Source organism: Rhea pennata, chromosome 8, assembly GCF_028389875.1.
Source record: "Rhea pennata isolate bPtePen1 chromosome 8, bPtePen1.pri, whole genome shotgun sequence".
In the NCBI taxonomy this organism is placed as follows: domain Eukaryota; kingdom Metazoa; phylum Chordata; class Aves; order Rheiformes; family Rheidae; genus Rhea; species Rhea pennata.
In genome coordinates, this window is record NC_084670.1 from 6,579,594 (window position 1) to 6,602,440 (window position 22,847).

General features: G+C 41.1%; 1 protein-coding gene across 1 annotated transcript in view; it reads left to right on the forward strand.

The window, feature by feature from the left end:
- The window catches only part of GLIS1 (GLIS family zinc finger 1), a 199,842-nt gene extending 177,469 nt beyond the window's left edge, over positions 1 to 22,373 (forward strand). The window contains exons 8-10 of the mRNA XM_062581279.1: positions 12,505 to 12,689; positions 19,031 to 19,198; positions 22,104 to 22,373. Coding sequence (XP_062437263.1) covers positions 12,505 to 12,689; positions 19,031 to 19,198; positions 22,104 to 22,240 — 490 coding nt within the window. The 3' untranslated portion in view covers positions 22,241 to 22,373. The remainder of the gene's footprint in view (positions 1 to 12,504; positions 12,690 to 19,030; positions 19,199 to 22,103) is intronic.
- Positions 22,374 to 22,847: the final 474 nt, after the last annotated feature.

Sequence of the window (22,847 nt, forward strand, 5' to 3'; positions counted from 1 at the left end):
CACTGTGGACAGGCAGGGAACTGTGGTTTTACTTTACTGATGGGAACCTGGGACAGAGAAAGATCAAGGGATATATTTTTCCTGAAAATTATTTTTCCTGGAAATCTCTAGCAAAGCCAGGGACTGAATACAGATTTCTCCCATCCTAGTCCAGTGACAGCCCCACCCCTTCTTATATAGGGGGAAAGAACAGCCCAGAAAGATTGTTTTCATCTGTACTCTTTAAGCAATGGCAGAAGGTGAGGTGTTTGTTTGTAGCATGGAAAGGGAACTGTAAGGGAGATTACTCTCAGAGTGACTGAAGAACAGTCCAGTTGAGGAAATCCAGTGAGGAAAAATTAATTTGACATTAATTGGGGAATGAATGCTGCAGCAAGCTCTGCTTCTCTACACTGTTCCTCCCTGAGCCATGTCTTGGCCAGCAGCAGGTACCAGCGCACTGCCAACGTGCATATCTGCCCAGCACAGGAGCAGATCTAGTCTGTCCCTAAATGGTATTGAAAAGGCCTCATAAGATGTCTGTGGCAGAGCCCAACCTTTCTCCCTCCCTGCCTGGCCCTACCAAGGGGATTTACACGCAAGTTACAGCAGGTAAGTGGGAGGCTTTCTGTAGCAGAGAAGGAAATGAGTGCAAAGGGGAGGAAGGAAAGACTGAAAGTCCAAAGTGCAGGTAACCGCAAGCTTTTTATCCCTGCAGAGCAAGACTGTGTGAGCTGGGGCCATAGCGTGCCTTGCTCTCATGGCGCCCCAGCGCACGGCTCAGCTGACCCTCTGCGAGCAGATTCTCAGAGCAGCTTTGCAGGGGAGTTATGGTGAAAAATCTCAACCAAGAAAGGAATAATCAAGCTAAAGATAACTCTATAAGAAGGATTTAACAGGCTGCCGGGAGAGGTGGATTTGTTTCCAAGGCACTTCACTTTTTGGAACTACTAATAAAAAACGAAAACAAAGGGCAGTGATGGAAATAGGCAGCTTTGCACTTTGAGAGCTTTGAAGCTCCTGGATTAATTCTCCTCTCTGTCCCTTGTGTCTCTGTTCAGAGCGTGGCACTTCTCTTTCAGCAGGAAAGCTGTTCTGAGTGAACCAAGTTTTGTATTGAGGTTCTCCTACAGACGTGTTGGTAGTTTGCCTAGGTAAAAGTTTTGCATCAGAATAATCTCTGCTGTCTTTGGTTTTAGCAGTATTTAAGTATTCTTTCTCAGACAGACAACTGTGCTGAATAATCATCGCAATGCTTATATACTTAAGTAATGCAAAGCCTTTTCAGAAACACCATAGTTGATTTTTTTATGACAAAAGTGTAAGGCTCAGATGGTAACAGGATTCTAACTATGAACCAAACATCAGGAAACTGGGAGTAGAATGTATTTTTGAAAGGTTATTTTAAAACAGGGTATCCAGTTTCATGACATAATGACTTGGAATTTTTCAGCATCTCAAATATCATTTTCTAAACTCAAAATAACCTGCATTCAGAATTACTCTACCCAGACCAAAATCTTTTTACTGTATTTTAATTGTTTATGGTTACATTAGTAATGACTGCTGAAATAAAGCCCATACCTGACATTTTAATTGCAAATACAGAAAGTTTAGTGTGAACTAATAGTCTTCGAATTTCATTTAGCACAGTTTTGTGGAAAGCATTCATCCATTTAACAGGGCAAAATCACTTAATAACCTAATGCTTGGAACCACTGAATTATAGAACTGTTACACCTTTGCCAGTTCATAGCAGTATGCCATTACTCATACAAAATATATATGGTTTACAATAGGAAAGAAACACCTAACACTACCTTTCTTCATATTAACTGCTCCAGCTTTCTGGCTACCATACAATGTTTTGCCTCATTTGTCAGCTGTCACAGCATTCATGTTTAAATAAATGCTAAGAATTTCTATACTGTGAATCAGTATGATGACAAGACTGGGTTGCATAGTTTAAGTCTATGGAATGAACCAAATGATTACTATCAAGAAATCTAATTACTGAGTCATCAAATACGCAAGATGCCAAAAACTACATGAGGCAGAGTACAAATAGTCTACTCAAGTTTGACAGAAGATTTAGAATTTGATTTAAAAGCTTTTTATTTTTTATTTTTTTTTTATAAAAAACTATGCTATACATTCTTTTGCCAAAGTCAATACCAAGTGCAGCAGTCAATTTTCCCAAATGGTTTGCTAAGACATTTAAATAGTTTGACAAAATTATCTAATTCACTTGAAAATGTTCTAACAAAATCTGACTTCATTACCAAATGTATTTACACTGGCTTTATACAATGTGGAGAGTATTTTTTCAAATTCTGGTATGGAGTGCATGGTAGACTAAATAATTTTACTTTAACTTATATTGATATTAATTAACCTAAAAGTGTGTGACTGAGAAATATTTTGGCATCCAGAAAGTGGGCTTGTCATGATCCCAGTTTAAATATATATTTATTTTTTATTTCAGATAGTGAAGTGTTATTTTAGCATTTCTGGTAGCATTCGCCATGCCTAATGTCTAGCTCAGTTTTATTTTGCCCAGTGCAAAAGTAGTACCTTTTGATTTGTAGCAGTATGAAGATGGAAACACAAATTTTAGTGATGCATTTTAGGTGTATGTTGCATTTGGCTTTATCTGCTCTTCTTTTTTAGAAAGGTTTTATCTAAGTCATTTAAAAAATATACCTAGTTTCATTTGTTAACTAGTTGTGTAGTCCACTTACCCCAGTTTAACATATTTAGTGTGATAAATCATCAGCTTAAATGAAACTGATAGGACCAAAGTTAAATGAGTTTGAGTGGTGGCACCAAGCTAGGGATTTGCACCAATTAAGCCTGATGAGTTAACAAGGTCACTTTGTAGGATCTGAACACAGTTGAACACAGTCCCCTTCTGTATGTGACTGTGAGGCCCTCAGTCACACGGGTCAACTGTAACACACAGCACTTATGTTCTTCAGAAAAAGCTCAGGCGTACTGACAAATGATAACTTTACCTGGAAGATGATGTGTCTCCAAGGAGAAGGAAAGGAAAGCTATTTTTTATGTTCCTGTGGTAAGTTAGGTCATTTCTGCTCTGTAAACACATGGGTAAATGAAGAGCTAGTGAGATTAAGACATCGACAATGCTCATAGGTGATGATTGATGGGAACTCTGAATCCAGTCATAATTATGGTGAGTCTTTAATGTAACGGATTAAGAAATCAAGGTTAGAGGAAAGAGTTCACACAGCTGTCTTTTGCCCAGGCTTCTCACCAGCTAACCGCAGCCAGTTCAATCTGTTTTCCAGCCCCCCTGAAGAGCCACTTACCCCTATACAATCAAAAGCAACAGGAGTTAAAAACAATCAAATGAAAAGAGACATTTTAATCAGGCTACTTAGACATCAAGATTTTTGTTTGCTTGCTTGTTAGCACCTGTTAATTCAAATACCACAGAAGTACCTCACTGCAAAGAGATCTCTGTTTAGCCCTTCATTCCCCTTTACTGGAAGTAACACAAAGCCTCCCTTCTAGTTCAACCAGGGAACACCAGATTTGAAACTCCTCATATTTTAAAGGTGGAAACCAATACGCAGGATAAAATCTTGTGTGCTGATTCTTGCTTGTCCTACTACAACATCATACTTTAGTAAGAGAGAGTGGAAGCCTGATGCTGCTAGGAGTGGTAGCGTAGCAAAGGGTTCGGTTGGTCCTTTTACATGAGATGGGATCAGACTCATATTGTAGCTTTAAAAGTTTCACTGTTGTTTGCAGGTGGGTAGGCTTCTGGAGCATGACTATTTTATGGGGTAAGATTTAAGAAATGGGCCCCAAACCAGTGAAAGAATTGTGAGACTTTATTTACAATAGATTATACTATCTCCTTGAAGAGCCAGAGTTCATGGCCAGATCTAGAAGTATATTGTTGTACCCAATTCTCATTACTGTCACACTCTCTTAGGTGTTTAACTACTTACGTCCAGATTTTGTTCATCTTGAGATTTGTAACCTCACAAAAGTAAATTGAATAGGAACTGGCCTATTGCTAGAGTCTTTGTAGGAAACAAATTTTTTACTCTCTAGAAGTACTCTGGAGAAATCAATACCTACATAATTTTTATAACAGTTCTTGGAACCAAGATGATACATCATTCATTCATTGTGGCTTCCACAGGAGACTACTCTTCATTTATAATAGAATACACAAGTCAGTGTTTTTAGTCTTTCTTTCAAAAGCACTAAAACCAATAACAAGAAACAGATATCTTTGACAGCTGAAAACATTTTCAGTGGAGGAAGCCAAGAACCCATCATAATTTATCTCAGTGTTACGGATCTGAGCACGCAAAAGAGGCATCAGTACATCTGTCCAAAACAAAAGAACAAGGTACAGGTGCGGCACTGAGGTTCATGTAACAAAGAAAATCGGTAATTAAAAGCATCTGGTTTCATATCCCAAGTCATTTATCTCATTGTAGAAAATGTGATCAGAATCCATTTATAATCGTGTTCAGATAAGCCTATACATTTTTTTCCTTAAAGAAAAATCAGCATTAGCATAGGCTTACTTCAACAATACATGGTTAAGAATAACTTAATGCTTTATTATGGGTAGAATATTTTTTACTTGCCCATTAGCAGAAATAGGTGGACATGCGTTTCACTTACGTTTCCGAAAGACCTAGACTGACATTCTTGAGAGCCTTCAGCAGCACATCTCAGAGTGAGCCCTACCTACCATGCCTGCCCAGAAGAGACAGCGTAAGCAACACTAGCTTGGGGGAGGAAAATAAGAGAGTTACGGGAGAAAGTGGGAGGTTAAATGAGTTGCTCAGAGTAACTGAGGAAGCATTTCAGAGGAATTCAGTCACAGCTCTTTTGCATCCTACTAATGATTTTAGCCATTACTGCTTTTGTCTGTAGTTAAACTGTACACTTTTAACATCTGCAGCTCTGATACATTTCTGTGATTTTTTTTTCTTTTGGTTTCGTTTTCAGGAAAACTTCTGAGGTGAGGTTACACACAATAATTTGTCATGGTATAACAAAAGATTAAGATGATATTTTGACATCTGCCACTATTTGGTAGAGTGCTTTTTATATTATAAACTTGAAGAAAGCATATATTAGCTACCTGAAAAGAATCCACCTACGCCTGGAAGCGTCTGTGCTACATCCTTGCTAGACAACAGTGACCTTAAATGACTAAAGTTAGCGGGAACATTCAAGCAGTGCCTAAATGTCAGATAATACCAGGTAGAAAATCTCTGTGTTTGACTACATGTCTTTAACTTGACTTTCCGGCAGTCACTTGACCCTAAGGCAGTAACCTTTATTTAAATATGTTTTGGTACTTCTTTGAGCATTCTGATAAGGATTTTTTTTTACTTTTGTAATATATTTTCCCACTAGATTGTTAGAATTAATATTTTATTTTGAAATTTCTGTTGCATATAGCAGCTTTTGCTGTAGTGACTCATCAACTTCTTTTCAAAGAAAATTATTGAATGAGCCCTTATGAATAAATATGTCTTGTAGGCTGGCAGAGTTCCAGTAATAGTCTTAAGATTTTAACTGCTCTGTAGAAATTGCACATATCAGTTTGGAAAGGTTACAGAGATACTCACTTAATATAGGAAAAAAAAATCTGTTTTTGTGTGTGTGTTTGTGTGTGTGTGTGTGTGCGTGTGTATGTGTGCATCTGTATGCAGGTAATGAAATGAGTTATGAAATACTGAGGTATGTTTTACCCCTAGCTGTGAGAAGTGCAGTGTATTTGTTAGAAAAGTTCATGAGCATTTCAGTGAGTCGCTCCATACCTGAAAACAAGGCCACTACCAAAGGGCTTTGAGTGTACCGGGAAGAGCGCGACTCCTTTGGCTCCAGCATGGTTTTCAACCTGAAACTGTTTTCATGTAGCTGTTAATCAGTATTATTAAAAATATTCTATTAAATGACCTAAGAGTCAAAGACACAGTAAAAACACCTTTGGATTATTTCTGCACAATGATGAAACCCATCTCACTGCTCACAGGTACCTAGGTCCAGTTGTGCACCGCCTGTTGACACCACCTGTTGACACTGCTCCAAGCGCTGGGTGTGCAAAGGTGCAGAACTGGATTAAAATAATCCAAGACAATATTCTGAATGAAAAGCGGTATTTTGCACTTATCTAGAGCCTAGGAAAAGGCTATTTCCTTAGTCCTACAGACTAGACCTAGTCCTTAGACCTACACGGTCACACAGACCGTGCGCAGCAGGGTCAGGAAGAGAGCCCGCGTCTCCTACAAGCAGGCGTCTCCTCCAACTAGCCACAACAGTGGCTAGAGCGAGAAAGCAGAAAACCCCAAACAGTGTCACGTCTCGCGGTCACGGAGTGGAGACGGAGGCCTTGTCCGAAGGGCGCCGTGTTACAGCCAGTGGCTTGTTTGCTCCATGTTTATAGAAAAGTGTAATAAAATGCAGTGGTGCTCAGCAAGGTGATCTGCAGTGAAGGATTTATTATATCGGGGGGGGGGGGGGGGGGAAGAGGAGAAAGAAAGAAAGAGGGAGAGAAAGAAAAGATTCCTTGCATTCCAGAAAGCTAGCCAGAGGCACCTGGCAGTGATTAGTGCGAAGGTTCACCCACTTCAGATAGAGTCTGTCTAAAAAAAAAAGAAAGAAAAAGAAAAAGTGAACGGTATAACTGTTTCCTGAGCATGTGCTGACAGAAATTCCCGTAGGGCAAGACCCAGAACAGAAACACGTGGCAAGAGATTGGGCGCTATCCAGAGACCAGATTAGCAGAGCTTTACACATCATTTTTAATATTATGGGAAGAGATGAAAATCAGTGTTAACTTTTTTCTTTTTCACATTAAAAAAAATAATCTCCTGGTCCTGGAACTGAACTGGACTTTCTCACAATATAAGTAACTGTAATGCTGGGGGGAGAAATTTTATGAATGAAATGGTTTGCTTGATGGATTTTTATAGGAGAACCTGGTTTCATGGAAACATCTTAGTTTTTGTAACTTGTTGCAATCCTATACTAATCACTTAAGATAAAACATGGAGCTTCTTTGCTTTGTGCTCCTCACCCTAGTGCTCTATTATTTACACTTGTCTTCATATTAATATGGGCTGACTGTAATTCTCGAAGTCGAGATTGAGTGATGCAGCAATATGCTATACATTGAGACCTAAGTATGGTACAGTCTTGTAGCCCAAAATGTACAAAAACATATTTGAGATAAAGGACAGATGTTTTTCACTCTGGATTTGGTCCTATTTCCACTGAACTCCATGGGATATGGATTGAGGTTCTTAGTCTAGCTGAGGAATCTGCCAATCAAGCCATCACATCATAAAAAGAGAGAGGGGGAAAAAAAGCAGACAAAAAAAGACAGTTTTCATATTGGAAACATCCCTATCTTAGATATTTCTGTCTTGTGTTTACACTGCTTTCACAATTATTATTCGAGAATCTTAGTTTGAATTTCTTCTCATTATTTTTCAATTTCCCATTGCCTTCAAATAGTTACTGATTTAAGTATACTGTGTATGTTTTTTTTGGCAGTCGAGATGATGAAGTAGATCATGAAAAAGCTCATCCTAAAACAGCTAAAAATGTGACTTTATCATTTGTTACTCCATGTAAATTGCTCAGGAATTGAACAGTGTGTGGCTAAAGCAAAGTAGAATACTTCTTATTCAGGCAAAGCACTGTGAGTGAATATAGAAAACATAAATTACCATCTTGACTAAAAGCTTTGAAAAGTCAGTGTTGCTATCTATTTTTGGTTCTTTATGTTGCAGTAATATTAGAACAAGGCAGTTGGTGTGTGTTGGGAAAATACATGGATTTAAATATCACTGCCCACCTGGGGAGACTGACACTGGCGGCAGGACAAATAATTCTGAAACTACATACTGGCACTCGCAGCCTATTAGTTGTCTTTTACATAGGTCAGCATTAACGCACGGGATACCTAGCTAGTTCATTCGCATAAGCTGTGCTTACAATTTAATCTGAATTGTCATAATCAAACGTATGTTATGTGTAAGCATGGTTATGAGAAAGTGTTGTGAAAGTCTTAGAGGGATTTCCTTTTGGGATTCTTAAAGGTATATAACTTCATAAAATGAGGGAGAAGACATTCATATCTTCAATGTTTTGGCTTTAATTTTCTTTAAAAAAGCCCTTCTGGTAGGATCCAGATTTCCACAAGCTCCCATTGATGTGAGTGACAGATGTTCTGCAGCAGAAGTAAGGAAGAGTCTCACTGTCCTTGTCCAGCACTCGCTTTAGGGACCAGTTCAAACACTTGGTTTAAGGACTGGTTCACGGTGGTTCTTGGGTAGTATCCCATCTGACTGCAAATGAGAGTTTGACTGAGGAAGAGCCCTGAAGCTGGGTGTTTTGAGAGAGCATCTAGCGTGATGCAGACATATACAGTGTCATGCACAGGCATGTGACTCACTTAGGATCAGTTCTTCCAGTAGTTTTTTTGTCTGTTGTGCGGATGCAGTTTTTGCATAAACAAGACTTTTCTCATTAGTTCCTTCACTTTTTAATTGTCTACTGATGCATCCTCCAGGAAGGAATGCTTTAGTTTTGCAATTCCACCTGAAATCATAGGTCCCTCAAGACTAGTATTACGTCTTGAGCACCATCCTACACGTGGTGCTTCAAAGGAAAACTGAAAAAACTTAAATACCTGGTCCACTGTGTGATGAGTGAAGGGTGAGGAGAATTCCTCTTGGACTTCTGTGGGTGATTGGTTTACATCCTAAAGCACAAGATTTGATTACCCCTCCTTGCTTAGCATGGAAACGTTGCTTTTGGCCATTAATTGTTTGGTCTGTTTTTAAAAATCTAGCTGGAGAGTCTGATTCTGCGACTTCCCGTGGCTGTGAACTCCACAGGCCCTGCTGTGCCAGGAGAAGGGTCCTTTTGTTCAGACCTGACCTGCTGCTCACTGTGCTGAATGCCCTGCTGCTCCTGCATCTGGGACAGGGTGGAGAGAGGAAGCTGACTCCTCTGTTGCACCACTGTAATGTAAAATACTACTGAGTTCTCTTCTTTCAGTGGCACACTTCTAGTTTAGGCATTTTTAGCTCTTAAGAGAACTCTGTCTTACTACTGTAGCATATCTTCACAAGATTTTAGTCTCCACTATTATTTAACACATCAAAACTAGAATACAGCTCTTGCAGTTCTACCACTATTTAATGTATAGTCATTACTAAGTAGATTCTTATGGCATACAACTGTATAATCTCCTGTTATTATCACTGTTCAACAAAACTACACATTATTCCTATGAGACTGCTGTTCCCAAAAGATACTACTACTCTGGAACCAGCAACATGTATAAAGAATGAAGACTTTTTGCTATGTAGCTCTCATTCCTCCAAATTCAGTTTCATTTGGTGTCCTGCAGTCCAAATTCCCAGTATACTCAGCTCTGTTCTGAGTTTCCTGCAAGCACCTGAGGAGACTTAAGTATTGTCAGCAAATGGTGACCAGTTCCTCCCATCTCCAAATCACCAATAAACGTTCTCATTAGCATGTTATCACCAGCCAGACCCAGCAGGGTCAGAGCCAGGGCTGGCCGCTCTGCCCACGCAGGTTACCAGTTGTTTGTACTTGTTAAGCAGCGACGCTTTAGGCTGTGATGTTCAAAGCACTGAGGACCGTTTTGGTACCATGAAATATGGAGATGGGAAACAACAGAGACTCCAAAGAGTTACCTTGGGATTGGAGGTCAGCTCTTTCAGGGAGTACCAGGCTCCCCCCAGGTAGGGTGCTTACCACCTAAAACAAGGGCTAAGGTGTGTATTAGTCACAGATGTTGCTTCCATCAAGCCTCCCCTTATAAGGCAGAGACAGACTGTATCGTGAGTCAGACTGTATCAACAGTGCAAGCAAGCTACAGTTGTCAGTAAGGTTTAAGGAGACAGGAAAAAGGTTTATCGTGCTGGAAAGAAATGTTTAGTATAGTTGGGACGCCTCAAATTTAATGAATTAGGGAAGGATATAAATCTTTTTATGTGTATTGCTGTATACAGGTACAAATACATTCAGAGGCTCCAAAAGGCCTTCCAAATTTGCTGAATTATGTAAGTTAAAGTAAAATATGTGGTATATATTTATTATCAATATCCAAAGCAAAGCAAACTGTGGTTGTAGTATAGTGTTAACAGGAAATGTCCAGGCTATTAGTTAGTGAAACATATATGCCTGAGCTACTGCCTGGGCATTTTTAATGTATCCAGCTGCCCCCTGCCCATGAATTCCTCTTTTCAATAATTTAAGGTTTCTTCTCCTATACAGAAGACATCTCCTTTTAAGCTCTGTTCTGTTGCTAATGCATAATCTATTTAATCTGTATCAGGAATGATTCCCTCTCTCCTTTAACAGTCTGGGTACCACAGCAACCTGATTATTAGGCATATACTTGGGTGAGATTAAAAACAGAGCACTGGGGACTGGACAGTCAGTTCATGGAGGAAAAAAAAAAAAAAGGACAAAACCCAAAGCATGCCAGAACATGTGCACAGGCACACACACAAAATAATAGTTTAGGGACCAGCTTGAGCTGTAGGCACTGTGATGAATATCTTTAAGGAGACAAATCCCCAAGTTGGCCACTTGTTCTCATGCAGCCTGATTTTCTGCTGAGCAAAGCTCATTCCTCGCTGAAAAAATGTGCCTTAGCTTATGGGAGTCATGCTAAGTTCCCTGCTTGGGAGCGACTGAGCCAAACCCAGCGGATTTAATGGTTACCTGCTCGGGCTGCGACGCTCTGCGCATGCAGAGGCAGCGGTGCAGGCTCAGTGCTTGGCTTGGCGCGCGTGTTCCTGTGCTCACTGTAGCTGGGATACCGGCGGCCTGCGGGCACCTACGTGCTGGGCTCCGGCGCTTGCCAGCCGTCCCACGTGCTCGTAGCGTTTGAGGCTGGTTCAGGGCGACGTCTCCCTCCATGTTTGTGCCACTCGAACGGGCCGCTCACCGTGTGGTTGTGCCTTCCCTGCCCTCCACCTCAGAAGAGGCAGCAGCAAAGGCTTCTGCATGGGTCCTGGGTGGTAGGACCAGTCCCGTCTTAATGCAGCGCGCACTAAACACCTGAGAGAGGATGCAGCTTTGCAGAAGATGGGACTTGCAGCTGGGCTGAGTGACAGATGGTACATTTGGGTAAAGCGTAAGAGTTTCTCTACTGAGACCTTTGAGAACAAGTCCAGCCACGAGGGGGCTGACCTTAGCGATTAGGTGCTTTTTAGTTATTTTTCCTCCAGCATCAGCTCTTCAGCACTTTCAGCCCTTGACAGCATTTGCTCCCGGTGACCTGAAGAGGGACCGGGCGTCCCTGCATGCTCCTTCCCCTTGGCACTGAGGCTGCCGCCTGGGACCCTTCACTCACAGCTGGAATCAGGGCTGTCCCTGCTCAGTGCTGGCTTCTTTTTCATCCTCACTTAAAACCAAAAGCAAACACGATCCTCTCTTTGCATCTTGGTTCTTCAATTTATTTATTTTACACATTGCTGGCCGTCATTTATAGAGGGGCGGTTACTGTTCTTGAAAAAAAGTTTGTTTTCCGTTTCTTAAATATTTGGCTTGCGTGCATCCTTGGCGTGCCCCATTTAACGTTACTGGTTTATTTCTTCCGTTTAGTTTTGGGATGTTGAGAGTCTCGGTGGCTGCGCTGTACGCCTGACTTCCCTGGTGTGGGTTAACCTGGATGGTTATCGCGTCGTAGGATGAGCTTTGACTGGTTGATTTATTTGAGCTCCTCTTAGCAGAGTGTCACTGTGACCCTCTGTCATCGTGGCAGCTTTTGGCAGTGTTCCCCTGCCTGTCATGTTAAATTTGATTTCACTGGTGTCACCATTTTTTCACAATTTACCTGTTGATCCAGCTGCCGTGCAGTGCGCAGATCAGTGTTGAGAACGGCCTCGCTGGGGCCGCGCTGGGCGCCGCACCGCCAGCACAGCCGCTGCCCGTCTGCCACCCAGCAGCGCCACCCCGAGCACACCTCCTTCGGCCTCTCCTGTGAAATGATAGGAAAACCATTTCAGGGGTTAAACCTGAATTTCCATGTCTGAAAAACCTTAACACTTTTCTCTGACTTGGCTGAAACTCGAGTATAAAGCTTCACCATTTTACAGCTACAAAGGCGTTTACACAATTTACTTGCAGTTACTCGCTCTATGTTCTGTATTTTTTGGACACATAGCTCATAAAATTTTAAATTAAAACTGAGCTATGTCTAAAGTTGCTTGCTGAGGCATGGTGTCATTTCAGTCCTGTCATTAGGGTTAATGCAGGAAGTCAGCTTACAGGAATATAGAGCCATTTGCAACCCACGTTCCTGCTAATGATGACTTGAAAGCACTACTGTATTATTGTCTTTTCGATAATATAATTTATACCTGTAAAATAAATGTGTCCATAGTTGGGAAGCATGGAAATAGGAGCCTTTCTAGTGTTTCATTTTCCCATTTTTGTGACATGATAAAGCTCTTCTATCTTTTCTTTTTCTAGGCTTGCTCCCAACATAATCTCTCCGCTTGTCAGCCCGCTGAAAGCCTTAGTGCCCCCGTCCCTGCTGCAGAAGCACAGCTCTCCGCCGTCGCACAGCCAGTCACCAAATGGGCAGCAATTTTCTACCGTACCGAATAAACCCTATGCTCCGTTTCAAAACCAGTCTGTACAGCAGGGATCACAAGGTAACTCTTTTTTTTTTTTCCTTCTTCTTTTCTTTTTTTTTTTTTTTTTTTCCCCTAAGCTTTCCCAACTCCTGGCTGCTGTTGCTGCACTTTCTGCCAATACCGTCTTATTAAGAGACTGACAGCATTTCAATGGGACCTCCTAGTTTTAGAGTGTTTTGATTTATACTGGGCTAAAATTTACAGACCACTTCATACCGTCATATCTTACTAGAATGCGGGAAGCTATCACAAGAACAGATTTATTGCTTTTATTCAGTGCTTTTTTTAGGACATGACTTCAAAGGTCCTTACGAGAATAAATTATGATGTCCCCCAAATAACTCTGTGATTTAATGATGCAGTGAAATATTTAACCCTGCTTCACTCTTTGAGCGTCAGGAAAAGATTCCTCTCACCATGGAGGAGCTGTCTGCTCGCTGTGCGCCTTGTCTAACTGTTCACCCAGCCTCGGTTAGTCTGGAGAGGCGCCGCAGCCAAAGCAACGTCACCTACTCCTAAAACAGATGGGGTGCAGCACACCCTGGCGCTCTCTGCTCCATCTACTGCTGCTGAGGCACTGAGCCTAGACAGACACAAGTTATTTTGCTGTTTAGTATTTGCTCCATATAATAATATTTGTAAAGGTACTTTGTAGAACTGTAGAGGGTCGGTGTGATTTGAGGACAGGAACAGGAGTAGCTTAATTTAACCACTGCTTAATTTAAGACATTTTTCTAAATTCTGAATTGCCCGGCCTTTTTACTGGGGATCTTATTTTCCTATCCCAGAGTTCTGTTGCAGGAACTAATTTATGTTGCTACAATTTTTGAGGTGTAAATTAGCAAGTGATATTATTATCACAGATTCCTCCAGTAACGGGAGCTTGCATATTTAAGAAATGTGTTGCATATTTAAGAAATGTGGTACATGATCCAGAAGGTACGCTGCTTAAGTGTGGTAAATAAAATAAAGAAGTGTGCAGGACATCTGTCTAGTTGCAAGTACAACCAAGCATGTAAGTTTGTACAGGCAGATAACCATTTTTTTTGAGACACATTTCACAGCTGTAGTATTTGTATAAGGTCATTTTTGGCTGGGCAAAATATCACATGTGATCAATTTACCAGTGAGCAAAACAGGAGGTTTGCTTTCTCTGAATATGCTCTAAGGCTTGGTTTGAAATGCAGGATTTCGGCACAAGCCCAATGGTAGTGCACGGCCGTAATGGGGTTCAGCATCCCAACAGTTCCCTTTGCCCTTTGGTCTCCAAGGGGTATTTTACCTCCAGTTTGGGTCAAATAACTTAAATACTCTAAGGCTGCTTGCCTAATTTTGCTCTCTGGTTGGACTGACTTTGTCTGAAAAGCTAAAGCATATTATATTAAATGATCTGTGCTGAAGGAAAAACTAACTCAACCTGATGCTCAGCAGATTATTCAATTTAAAAAGATTAACTCTGTGAGGGAAAAGTGGCAGATTTATGATAGCATATAATGATATATGATTATGTTACTATAATGAGCTAAATAACTACAAACCACAAGAGGAAAGTTTAGCAGCTCATTATTATGGCAGAAACAAATGCATAGACAGAACAAGTTTTGAACTACTTAAATTATTTGACTTTATTCCTTAAGAAAACCACATTTCCTTTTGCATGAATTGTTGCTTTCTAAGTGTTACGTTGTGCGGTTTTGAAAAAGCAATAATTTTCCACATTGGCCAAACGTAGAAGTATTATAAATTCATTATGGAAATGGTCATTCCAAAATCAAATTTGATTAGCAGCCTTTCAAATGAATTGATCTGTAACCTGTAGCTAGCTATACTTCGTCTAAGCTTTTTTTGCATCTTGATTCATTAATAACATACTTTTCTAATGGAATCTGTAGTAACTTGGGTTGAATTTTTGCCGAAAAGGGGAATACTGTATAACTCTATCTCTAGAACTAGGCATCTCTATAGAAGCATATAAATATTGTCATTCTTAATTTTTTAAAAAACAGCAAGCATCAGCAAGCTGGTAGCAGAAATATTGATAATAAAACAATAATAAACTGACATTATTTATAAGTTTAAAGCTAGTCATAGTAAGATCACATGGAAATTATTTTATGTTGAAGGAATTTGGCAGGCAGAAGAATCCTGCAGTTATTTATACCTGACAAGATTTCATGTCCGAAATTTTACGGAATTTGAAGAGCTTGGGATTTATTTGCACATACATTTAAATGACATGACATAACAAGCTGATATTTAATAGACATATTCCAATTATTTGTTCATTACATCATTCATTTTAAAACTGCTTGAAGTTTTCTAGGTTGTGCCTTAGAGAAATAGAGGCAGCCAGTGCACTGTGTGAAGTGGCTAACTGCAGCTTTTCTGTCACAAATTATTTCAAAGCAAAATTGTAGCTAAATGTTATGTTTGGAACCCAGTTTATTCCTTTATTAACTGTTATATTTCTACATCTACTGCACATAAACCATTTAGTAGTGATCTTTTAAACTGACAGGACATTTAGTCAATTCCTCATTTGAAAATTAACCTCAGAAAAAATGATTTAAACAAACTGAAGGAAAACCTGAAATCCATTTGGAAAAAAAAAAAAGCAGTGAAGCACTAGCTGCCAAATTGGTACTACTACACTTGTGCTCTCCTAGAAGGAGCAGCAATGTTTGCACGAGACAAGCCTCTTGCTTACTTCGTATTTTAACTCCTAAAGTTAGAAGTGTTCCATGTTTAGCTTTCTCTAATCAACCATATGCGGTTGTTAATTGAACCACTAGTTATGGTATTTTAATCACATCTTAGCATCTAATTCCTTCTGTGCTATGCATGGAGGGGGCAATCCGTGCAGGAGGACAGCATTTCAGAAAACCTGAAGGAACCACAACTAGGCGGAATGACTCAAAAGCACCTTCCTTTCATACTGCACCTTTCGGAAATGTAGGCTGCAGGAAAGCTCTGGCTTGTATTGCATATGCAAATCAAACATTATGTTGCCTGCAAGCAGCAGGTTTCATCTCCTGTGGTTGTATGAAGCAAGTGAAATCCTGTCTAGCACGAACAACCATTGCTGCAAAGGTCCTCGTGGCTGCTTTGCCTCACATGGTCCTGGGCCTTTGCGTCTCTTGTCTAGCGACTTTGGTTTTCAGTACTCGGCATTTAAACAAGTTGGCAACCTGCCCTTTTTATTAGTGCAGGCGATCTGCAAGGCCCTGATCCTCCGGAGCTGTGCCAGGCCAGAGGCCTGAGCCATCTGCTGCGAAGCAGCTGCCTTACCCCATGCTTTCAGGCCATTCCTCCCCCAGCCATCACTGTCCTTCTTCCACATGCATGGAGCATCTTCTGCGCTGTTCCCCAAACCTCTGTCCCTGTCCTGACAGGGTCTCACTGGCTCAGCCTTTCTAGAAATCTAATGAAAAGAAGCAAACTTTCAATATGTTATTCGGGTCAAAAGGATTAAAAGTTGCATTTTTAATCATGGTTTGCTTTACCTGACCAATATTCTTGCTATAACCTTTCCCTTCCTCCCTCCATCCTTTTCCTTTAATTTGCTACTGGCCTTTCTCACATCTGCAAGCACTTATGTTTTCTTCAAGAAGCGCTTTGCAGAAATCTGGGCCTGGTGAATGCAATAGTGCAATACTGCAGGTATTTTCTTACATGGTCTCTCCTCTACGGACAGTTCCTGTGACACTTGCTGTGCTCCGCCTTTTCCGATGATCACTCAGTGGCGCTGATTAGTAGACACTGCAACTTGGAGAATTTGGTTGCTCATGGCAACTCTTTTCCAGATTTTGAGGCAGTTCCTTCTCTGTCTCAGCTGTTTTTTCCTGAGCAGCTAGAGAGTGTAACCTAAAGCACTTAAAAGAAGCCTTACCATAGGTCTTGAGAAACCCCTGGATCCAGCTAGTTTTAATCCAGTTCTGTCAGGCTTGGCTATTCTCCACTTTTCTGAGCCACTGTGCCAGCCCTGTAGATCATATTTAATTGATTTAGCAAAGGCAGGCTTGGGAGCATGACGAAAGGGCAGCAGTTATAGAGACAGAGAAAATACACGTCATGCCTTCCCTAAAAGTGATATGTATAGCAGACGTTCTGGAAAAAGTTCAGCTTTCTCTCTAGCAAGGCATGTAAAGTGCTCTCTGCAACCAGTTATACCTCATTTGAAGCCAAGTGTCTCATTTTTTTCACTGCTCATCTTAGAAGGATATAATATTTTTAGAAGGCTTACAGCAAGGAGTTCATGTTTTGTAAACAGAGAAGTCAGGATAATTAACAAAAGCCAATCAGTAACGCCCTGTACCTAAAACCACATCAAAAGATGGCTTTGCTACCTCGCGTAAGAGCGCTGGGCTTTTTTTGAGCCAGACTGTCTGGGCATTAATAGAGGCGCTGTCTGTTTATTCCAAGGGTGGACAAGCATCATTTAATGTTCAGTGTTCCAACTTTCTAGGCCTCCTTCTACACAGCAGAGAGTATGGACAGCTCTGGTACAGTATGCGTACTGTCTTTATCTAATACAGTCACCATTAGTACTTCACCAATCACGGGTATCAACGGTTCCGTTTTTTGTGGCGGAGGGTCATAGGTTCTCAAGAAATGAATCAACTAATCCTTGTACTTTCAGCCAAAACACATACAAAATTGTGAAACTTCAGAGCAAATCTTTCACCACTAGATGAGTTCATTGCATTTCTGTTTAAGAATTGCCTCACTTAGCCTGGTTTACTGCCACCTTAGAAAACACGACTAGAATTGACAGTCAGACCCTGAGCTTTACCTGATATTATCTACTTGATCAGACTTTGGTACTAAAGAGAGAAGGCAGAAAAAAACAAGAGATTTTTTTTTCTTGACAGGAAAATGCTTATACATTCAGTGATTTGCAAAGGGACTAATTCCGCCCTTTACTCTGGTGATAGGCACAAATATCACATTACTAAATAAACAGACTAAATAGCTGCACAACTGGCCCAGCAAACCAGCCGAGGAGCCGGGTTTGCCCCCGTCTGGCTGAACTACCTGGAGCCTTTGTGGCAGTTCCTCGGGAAGTGTCAGTCTAACTGAATGGCACTGGGGATGAAAGGAACAGCCCCATCCTTTTCCTGCCAATTAGAGAAAAATCCTGATGGCATTTTCTACTAAAGCTTGACTTTGTTTACTTAAGTCACCTGTAAGTAAAGAGCATCATTTCAGAAAGGACCTTGAGGGAAGCTAAGAGGGACAGTTAATCTGAATGTGCAATTAATGTGAGATGCACCTGGAATCCTAATCAGGAAGAGGTTACCGGGGCAAGAGGAAGGAGGAGAATTAAATTAGGCCATGTTTGGCATTAAATCTTGTGGAGTGCTTTGAGATCAGCCTTGTGGGAGCAAAAAAATGTCTTCTTTTAGGATGTTGGCACAAGCTTGTAAGTTGTAAAATTCGTTCCTTGGCATCTGATTTGTCCTTTACTGCTAAATATCTTTTGCTGTGTCCAGTTCATCCACAGCGTCTGCTGGCAATATCCAAACTGCTGGTCTGCTGGTAATAAGATATATCTATATATATATTTATATACACATATATAAAGTAGGAGATGGGAAATGCAGGGAATGTGGAGCAGAAAAGTCAAATATAACCCAAAAGCAGCATGACTTAGGCAGCCAGAGACCATATAGATTTCTCTTGGCACCTTACAGAAACAAGGAGAGCCTCTAACTGAATCCACACTCTTCACTTGACATCCATCTGGCATCAGGCCTGCACCTCTGCTTCAGTTCTCCTTGAAGACTCTGGCTCCCTGTGTTCAGTGAAGGGTTTTTATTTGGAGTAAGAGCACACTGAGAAAGGGGAGGTTTAAGGTACTCTTAAAGGTATTTGGAATAAACAGTGCTGTCTCCAGCAGTGAATAATGCATGCCGGATGGGAAAAAGCCTTTACTCTACTGCAAACGCAGCAGTGTTTTTCATTAAAATACTGCATTATTGTATTAAAATTAGCAGTAATTCATTATAGCTGCATTCCCTTAGGAGCTGAGCATCCTGGACCTGATCCAGTGAAGTACTTACTACTTAGCTTTGAACACAAGTGGGCTGTTGATTTCATTCAGGCAACATCTTCAACTGCTTGAAATTAGGCACATCCTTGAGATTTTTGCTTGATGGGGATCACAGTCCACAGCACCTTGTGGACTGAGCCTGATGTAGGTATTGTATTATTGCACCTTACAGAATTGTCATGATCATTTTTCTGTAGCTGGAACTAAACAATTAAAAAACTCCCCAGTAGTACTGAAACACTGTGACAGAAATGGAGCTAATACCATGGCAGTAGTGCTAAAATGTGTGTGCAATCCCTGTTTGCAGGTTACCAAGGCAGCTTTCATTCAATACAAAACTGTTTCCACTACGGCGACTGCTACAGACCAATGGAGCAGCCCGTCGCCAGTGACGTGCTCCCGGGGGACTCCCACTGCTTCGCTCCCCTGAGGCAGAACGGCTACCACTTACTCAATGCACCTTTAGCGTCCACAGGTAATTTATTCTGCCTATAAAGATTTAACCTTATGATATTTTTAGCAAGAGAGGAAAAAAAAAAAACCCCACATCTTAACGTCAGCATTACTACAAAAATACGTTTGCGTTAAAAACTCAGTCACTGAAACTCATTTGCATCTATAAAAATCCCACAAGGAAAGCAAATTCATTTTCTCAAATCCTTCTATTTGCCTGATGGACAAATTTCCCTTTCCCTTTTATTCTAATGCTGAATGTCACAGGAATGCTCACCTACAGCACAGCTGTACATACATACCTATGCACACATACAGGCAGACCCTTCTCACCTCTGCTGCGTGGGCTATGCGTTGTACATCCCTTCAGGTATGCTCAGGCAGGCTCTTACAGTAAGATCCAAGTCAAGATGATAGTTAATAAAATTCTTCTGGCGAAAACAGTGGCAGCAGGAAATTCCTACCCACCTAAGGAAAAAAAAAAAAAAAAAAGGATAGCTTTATTTTGCAATGCTGATGTTGACAAAACAGGAAGCTGCTGCTTTGAGAAATATAGCTAAAAATATTAATTCACTCTTTTCTCTTTGGAAGAGTGCTGCTGCACATTTGTGGCAACTGTATTTTCTCATTTAGCTACATAATGTAAATTTTGCAACGAGTTATAGCTAGATGACTAAAACACTTAAATATGTAAGTACTCATTTTTTATGGAGGATTTTTTTTTCCTGTTTTTAAAACCACAATTAAGCATTGGTAGAATTACCAAATCAAGCGCAATGTTCTCCATGGCTTGTCGGAGCCATGAAACACTATCATTTGCTGCAGTCTTTACTTAAGTATCTCAGAGAGATTTTTCTTCATGTCTGGATTCAGGAGGGCACCTTGGTTAAGGATGATACTGAAAACATATGTATAAATGCTTTTTGAAATGGGGCCTGAGTCTGACCACAAAATTAGAGTTGACTTTCCTGTTTGTTTTGTATTAAAGGCGACTGTGTTGAGCGAGCTGTGCATGCATTTGTCTGGTGTTCCACACTAGAAATTGTACGCATCAGTGACCAACACAAGGGAAGAGTTTAAGCTGGAGTTTCAACTTCAACTTTGAATTCTTTTGTGTTAGTCATAAGTAAGTTTGATGTTAGTAAAACATAGTTTTTTTTTTTTTTTTTTTTTTTTTTTTTTTCATGTTAACATCAAATTTCAAGTTTGGATTGACAGATTGCAATATTTAAAGAACAGACTAAATAAACGTTCCGAAAGAAATTGTAGGCACAAAGAATAATGCTATGGCAAGACACCAACTTCAACAACAGTTCATTTTTTCTGTCTGGAGCTAAACTATTATGAAATGTTTCTGTGTAATATTTTTGTTTTTAGAGTAGTTATTGAGGTAGGCAAATACTTAGAGGCTGAAACATAAATATATATGAAATACATAAATCTTATCTCATCTTTTTGTGTGTAAAATAGAGCCATTCAAGTTTGTGAGATTCATCAAGGCTATGCATTAATTTTTTTTTTTCAGGATTTTATAGCCCCATTAATATTAAATGAGATCTCATCTCACAGGAATGCCAAATGTGACTGGCAAACAGCTGTTCCATGAATCACATTAACAGTCAATAAATTTTTATTTTCTGTTCAGGGCTTTGGATAGTTTATTCTATCTGGAATCTAATAATGATTTCTGAGGTGAATGCTTGTCTTGGGTTTTGTCCATCCTTGACCATGTATTCCCCCCCCTCCCCCCCAATATACAGGCTCATCAAACGGAAATTAGCATAACATAAACACTTTTAGCAAAACCCTGGTCACTCCACTTGGAGCGACACACAGTGCCAGGCAGCCGCACCGGCCACATTCGCCTGTGCGAGCCGCTGGCCCTATGCTGTGTGCCCAGCAGTGGAGTTTGGGCCATAAGCTAAAACGGTAAATTAGTATGTCATAGGAAAATACAGAAATAGCAGTAAATACAGAGTTTGGACTCTAATACTGCAAGTCTGCCTAAGGCCTCTTTGATTAACTTCTGAGGACTGAGCCTACGGCTCTTTGAGAAATCGTGAGAAACGGTGCAAGGCCACTGGGTCGCTCTGCCGCTGCTGTGGCACCGCGCAGCCGCAGGGGGCTCAGTTTGGCCTGGGGCAGCCCCATGTCGGCCATATGCAAACCCCTCTTGCCTTCAGGATTAGACAGAAACACTGACAAGAAGAACCATTATCCTCATTTCGCAGAGGGGGAACTGAGGCACCAGAGGACAGAGCTGTTCCCCGGAGGCTCTGCAGAGCTCCGCTGCGGCGTGGAGCCCACTGCTCCAATCCCAGCGCTTGCAGTGCGAGCTGTGGCTGGCCAACAGCAAAGGCAGGTTAGGGGAGAGAGGGGCACAGTGGGAAACGGCCGTGTGCTTTGGGCCAAGCAGTAAAGCTTGTGCTTCAAGGGACGCCACGGCGGTGCAGCTGCCCTCGTGTCGGCCATTGGTGGGCACCCACCAGCCACAGGCCCCAGGCTCCTCCTCAACCTCAAGAGCAGCTGGGAGACGTGGGATATTTCCCTAAGGGCTGTTAAAAGGAAAAGCACATGACACGAGCGGACGACATGCCTCGTGGTGCGCCGGGACTAGGCTCCTTGCCTGGCTGTTGTTCTGACATCCCAGTCACGTAATAGCTGTCTCGTCCCAAGAGAGCCGGGCTCTGATACTAGCACATCACTTGCAAGCGGGTAGCTTGCTGCAGAAACGCATGGGGGGGGACTCATACACCATGATACAAGCGCCCACAGAGCTCGGTTTGTGCATCTCCTGGGTGAGGCTTTGATGGTGAAGTCTTCCCATTAACGCTGGGCTGTGTGCGTAACCCGGCCGCAAAGGCTGCTCCCCTCCTTGTACGTACTGCGGCACTAAATCGTGTCCATGCGACTTGTCATGTTCGCAGGCTACGACGCGATTTCTGAAGCACAGTGTGTGTCTGAAGACCTGGTCTCCAACGGAACAGATGAAAACGGATTCTTCCAAAACGGCGCCTTTGATCACTGCTTGAATCACATTCCCTCCATCTACACAGACACCTAAGAACAGTGCCGCCCTTGTTTCCTTTATTATACCTATAACTGTATATGTAATAACAAAGATGTTGTTCAAGTACTTTTATTTAGTCTGTATCCCTATATGTGCTCATTTAAATAAACACCTCACATTTACTAAACCATTTTATACATGAATAGTCTGTGTAAGGTACTATTGGAACCTGTTCCTTTGCTGTGGCACTTTGAAATTCATGCTTTAAGGGAAGGAGGAGCAGCTGAAGCAGGTTGTTTTGTACGTTCTCTCAGTAAAGTGTAAATGTAAGTTATATAATAAGCTTGTAAAGAAGAGTTTTTTTTTTTTCCTAAAAAGTATGTTTTCAATTTGAGAATGTTGGTCCCTTTAATCAGTTTTCATTTAATTCTTTTTTTTTTTTTTTTTTTCTGGAACTGAAAGGATTTTTTAATCACAGACCTCATGTATATAAAGATCTCCATTTGCTCGGCTGGTTTTATATTTTCAGTTTTACAAGAAAGCATTAAAAACTGGAAACAAGTGTCCTGTCATTTCTGAACATCATCACTCTGCCTGATAAACTGTAGTATTACATTCTTAAGATGCCTGACAATGATTTAAACCAAGTGGTTTAACTTGG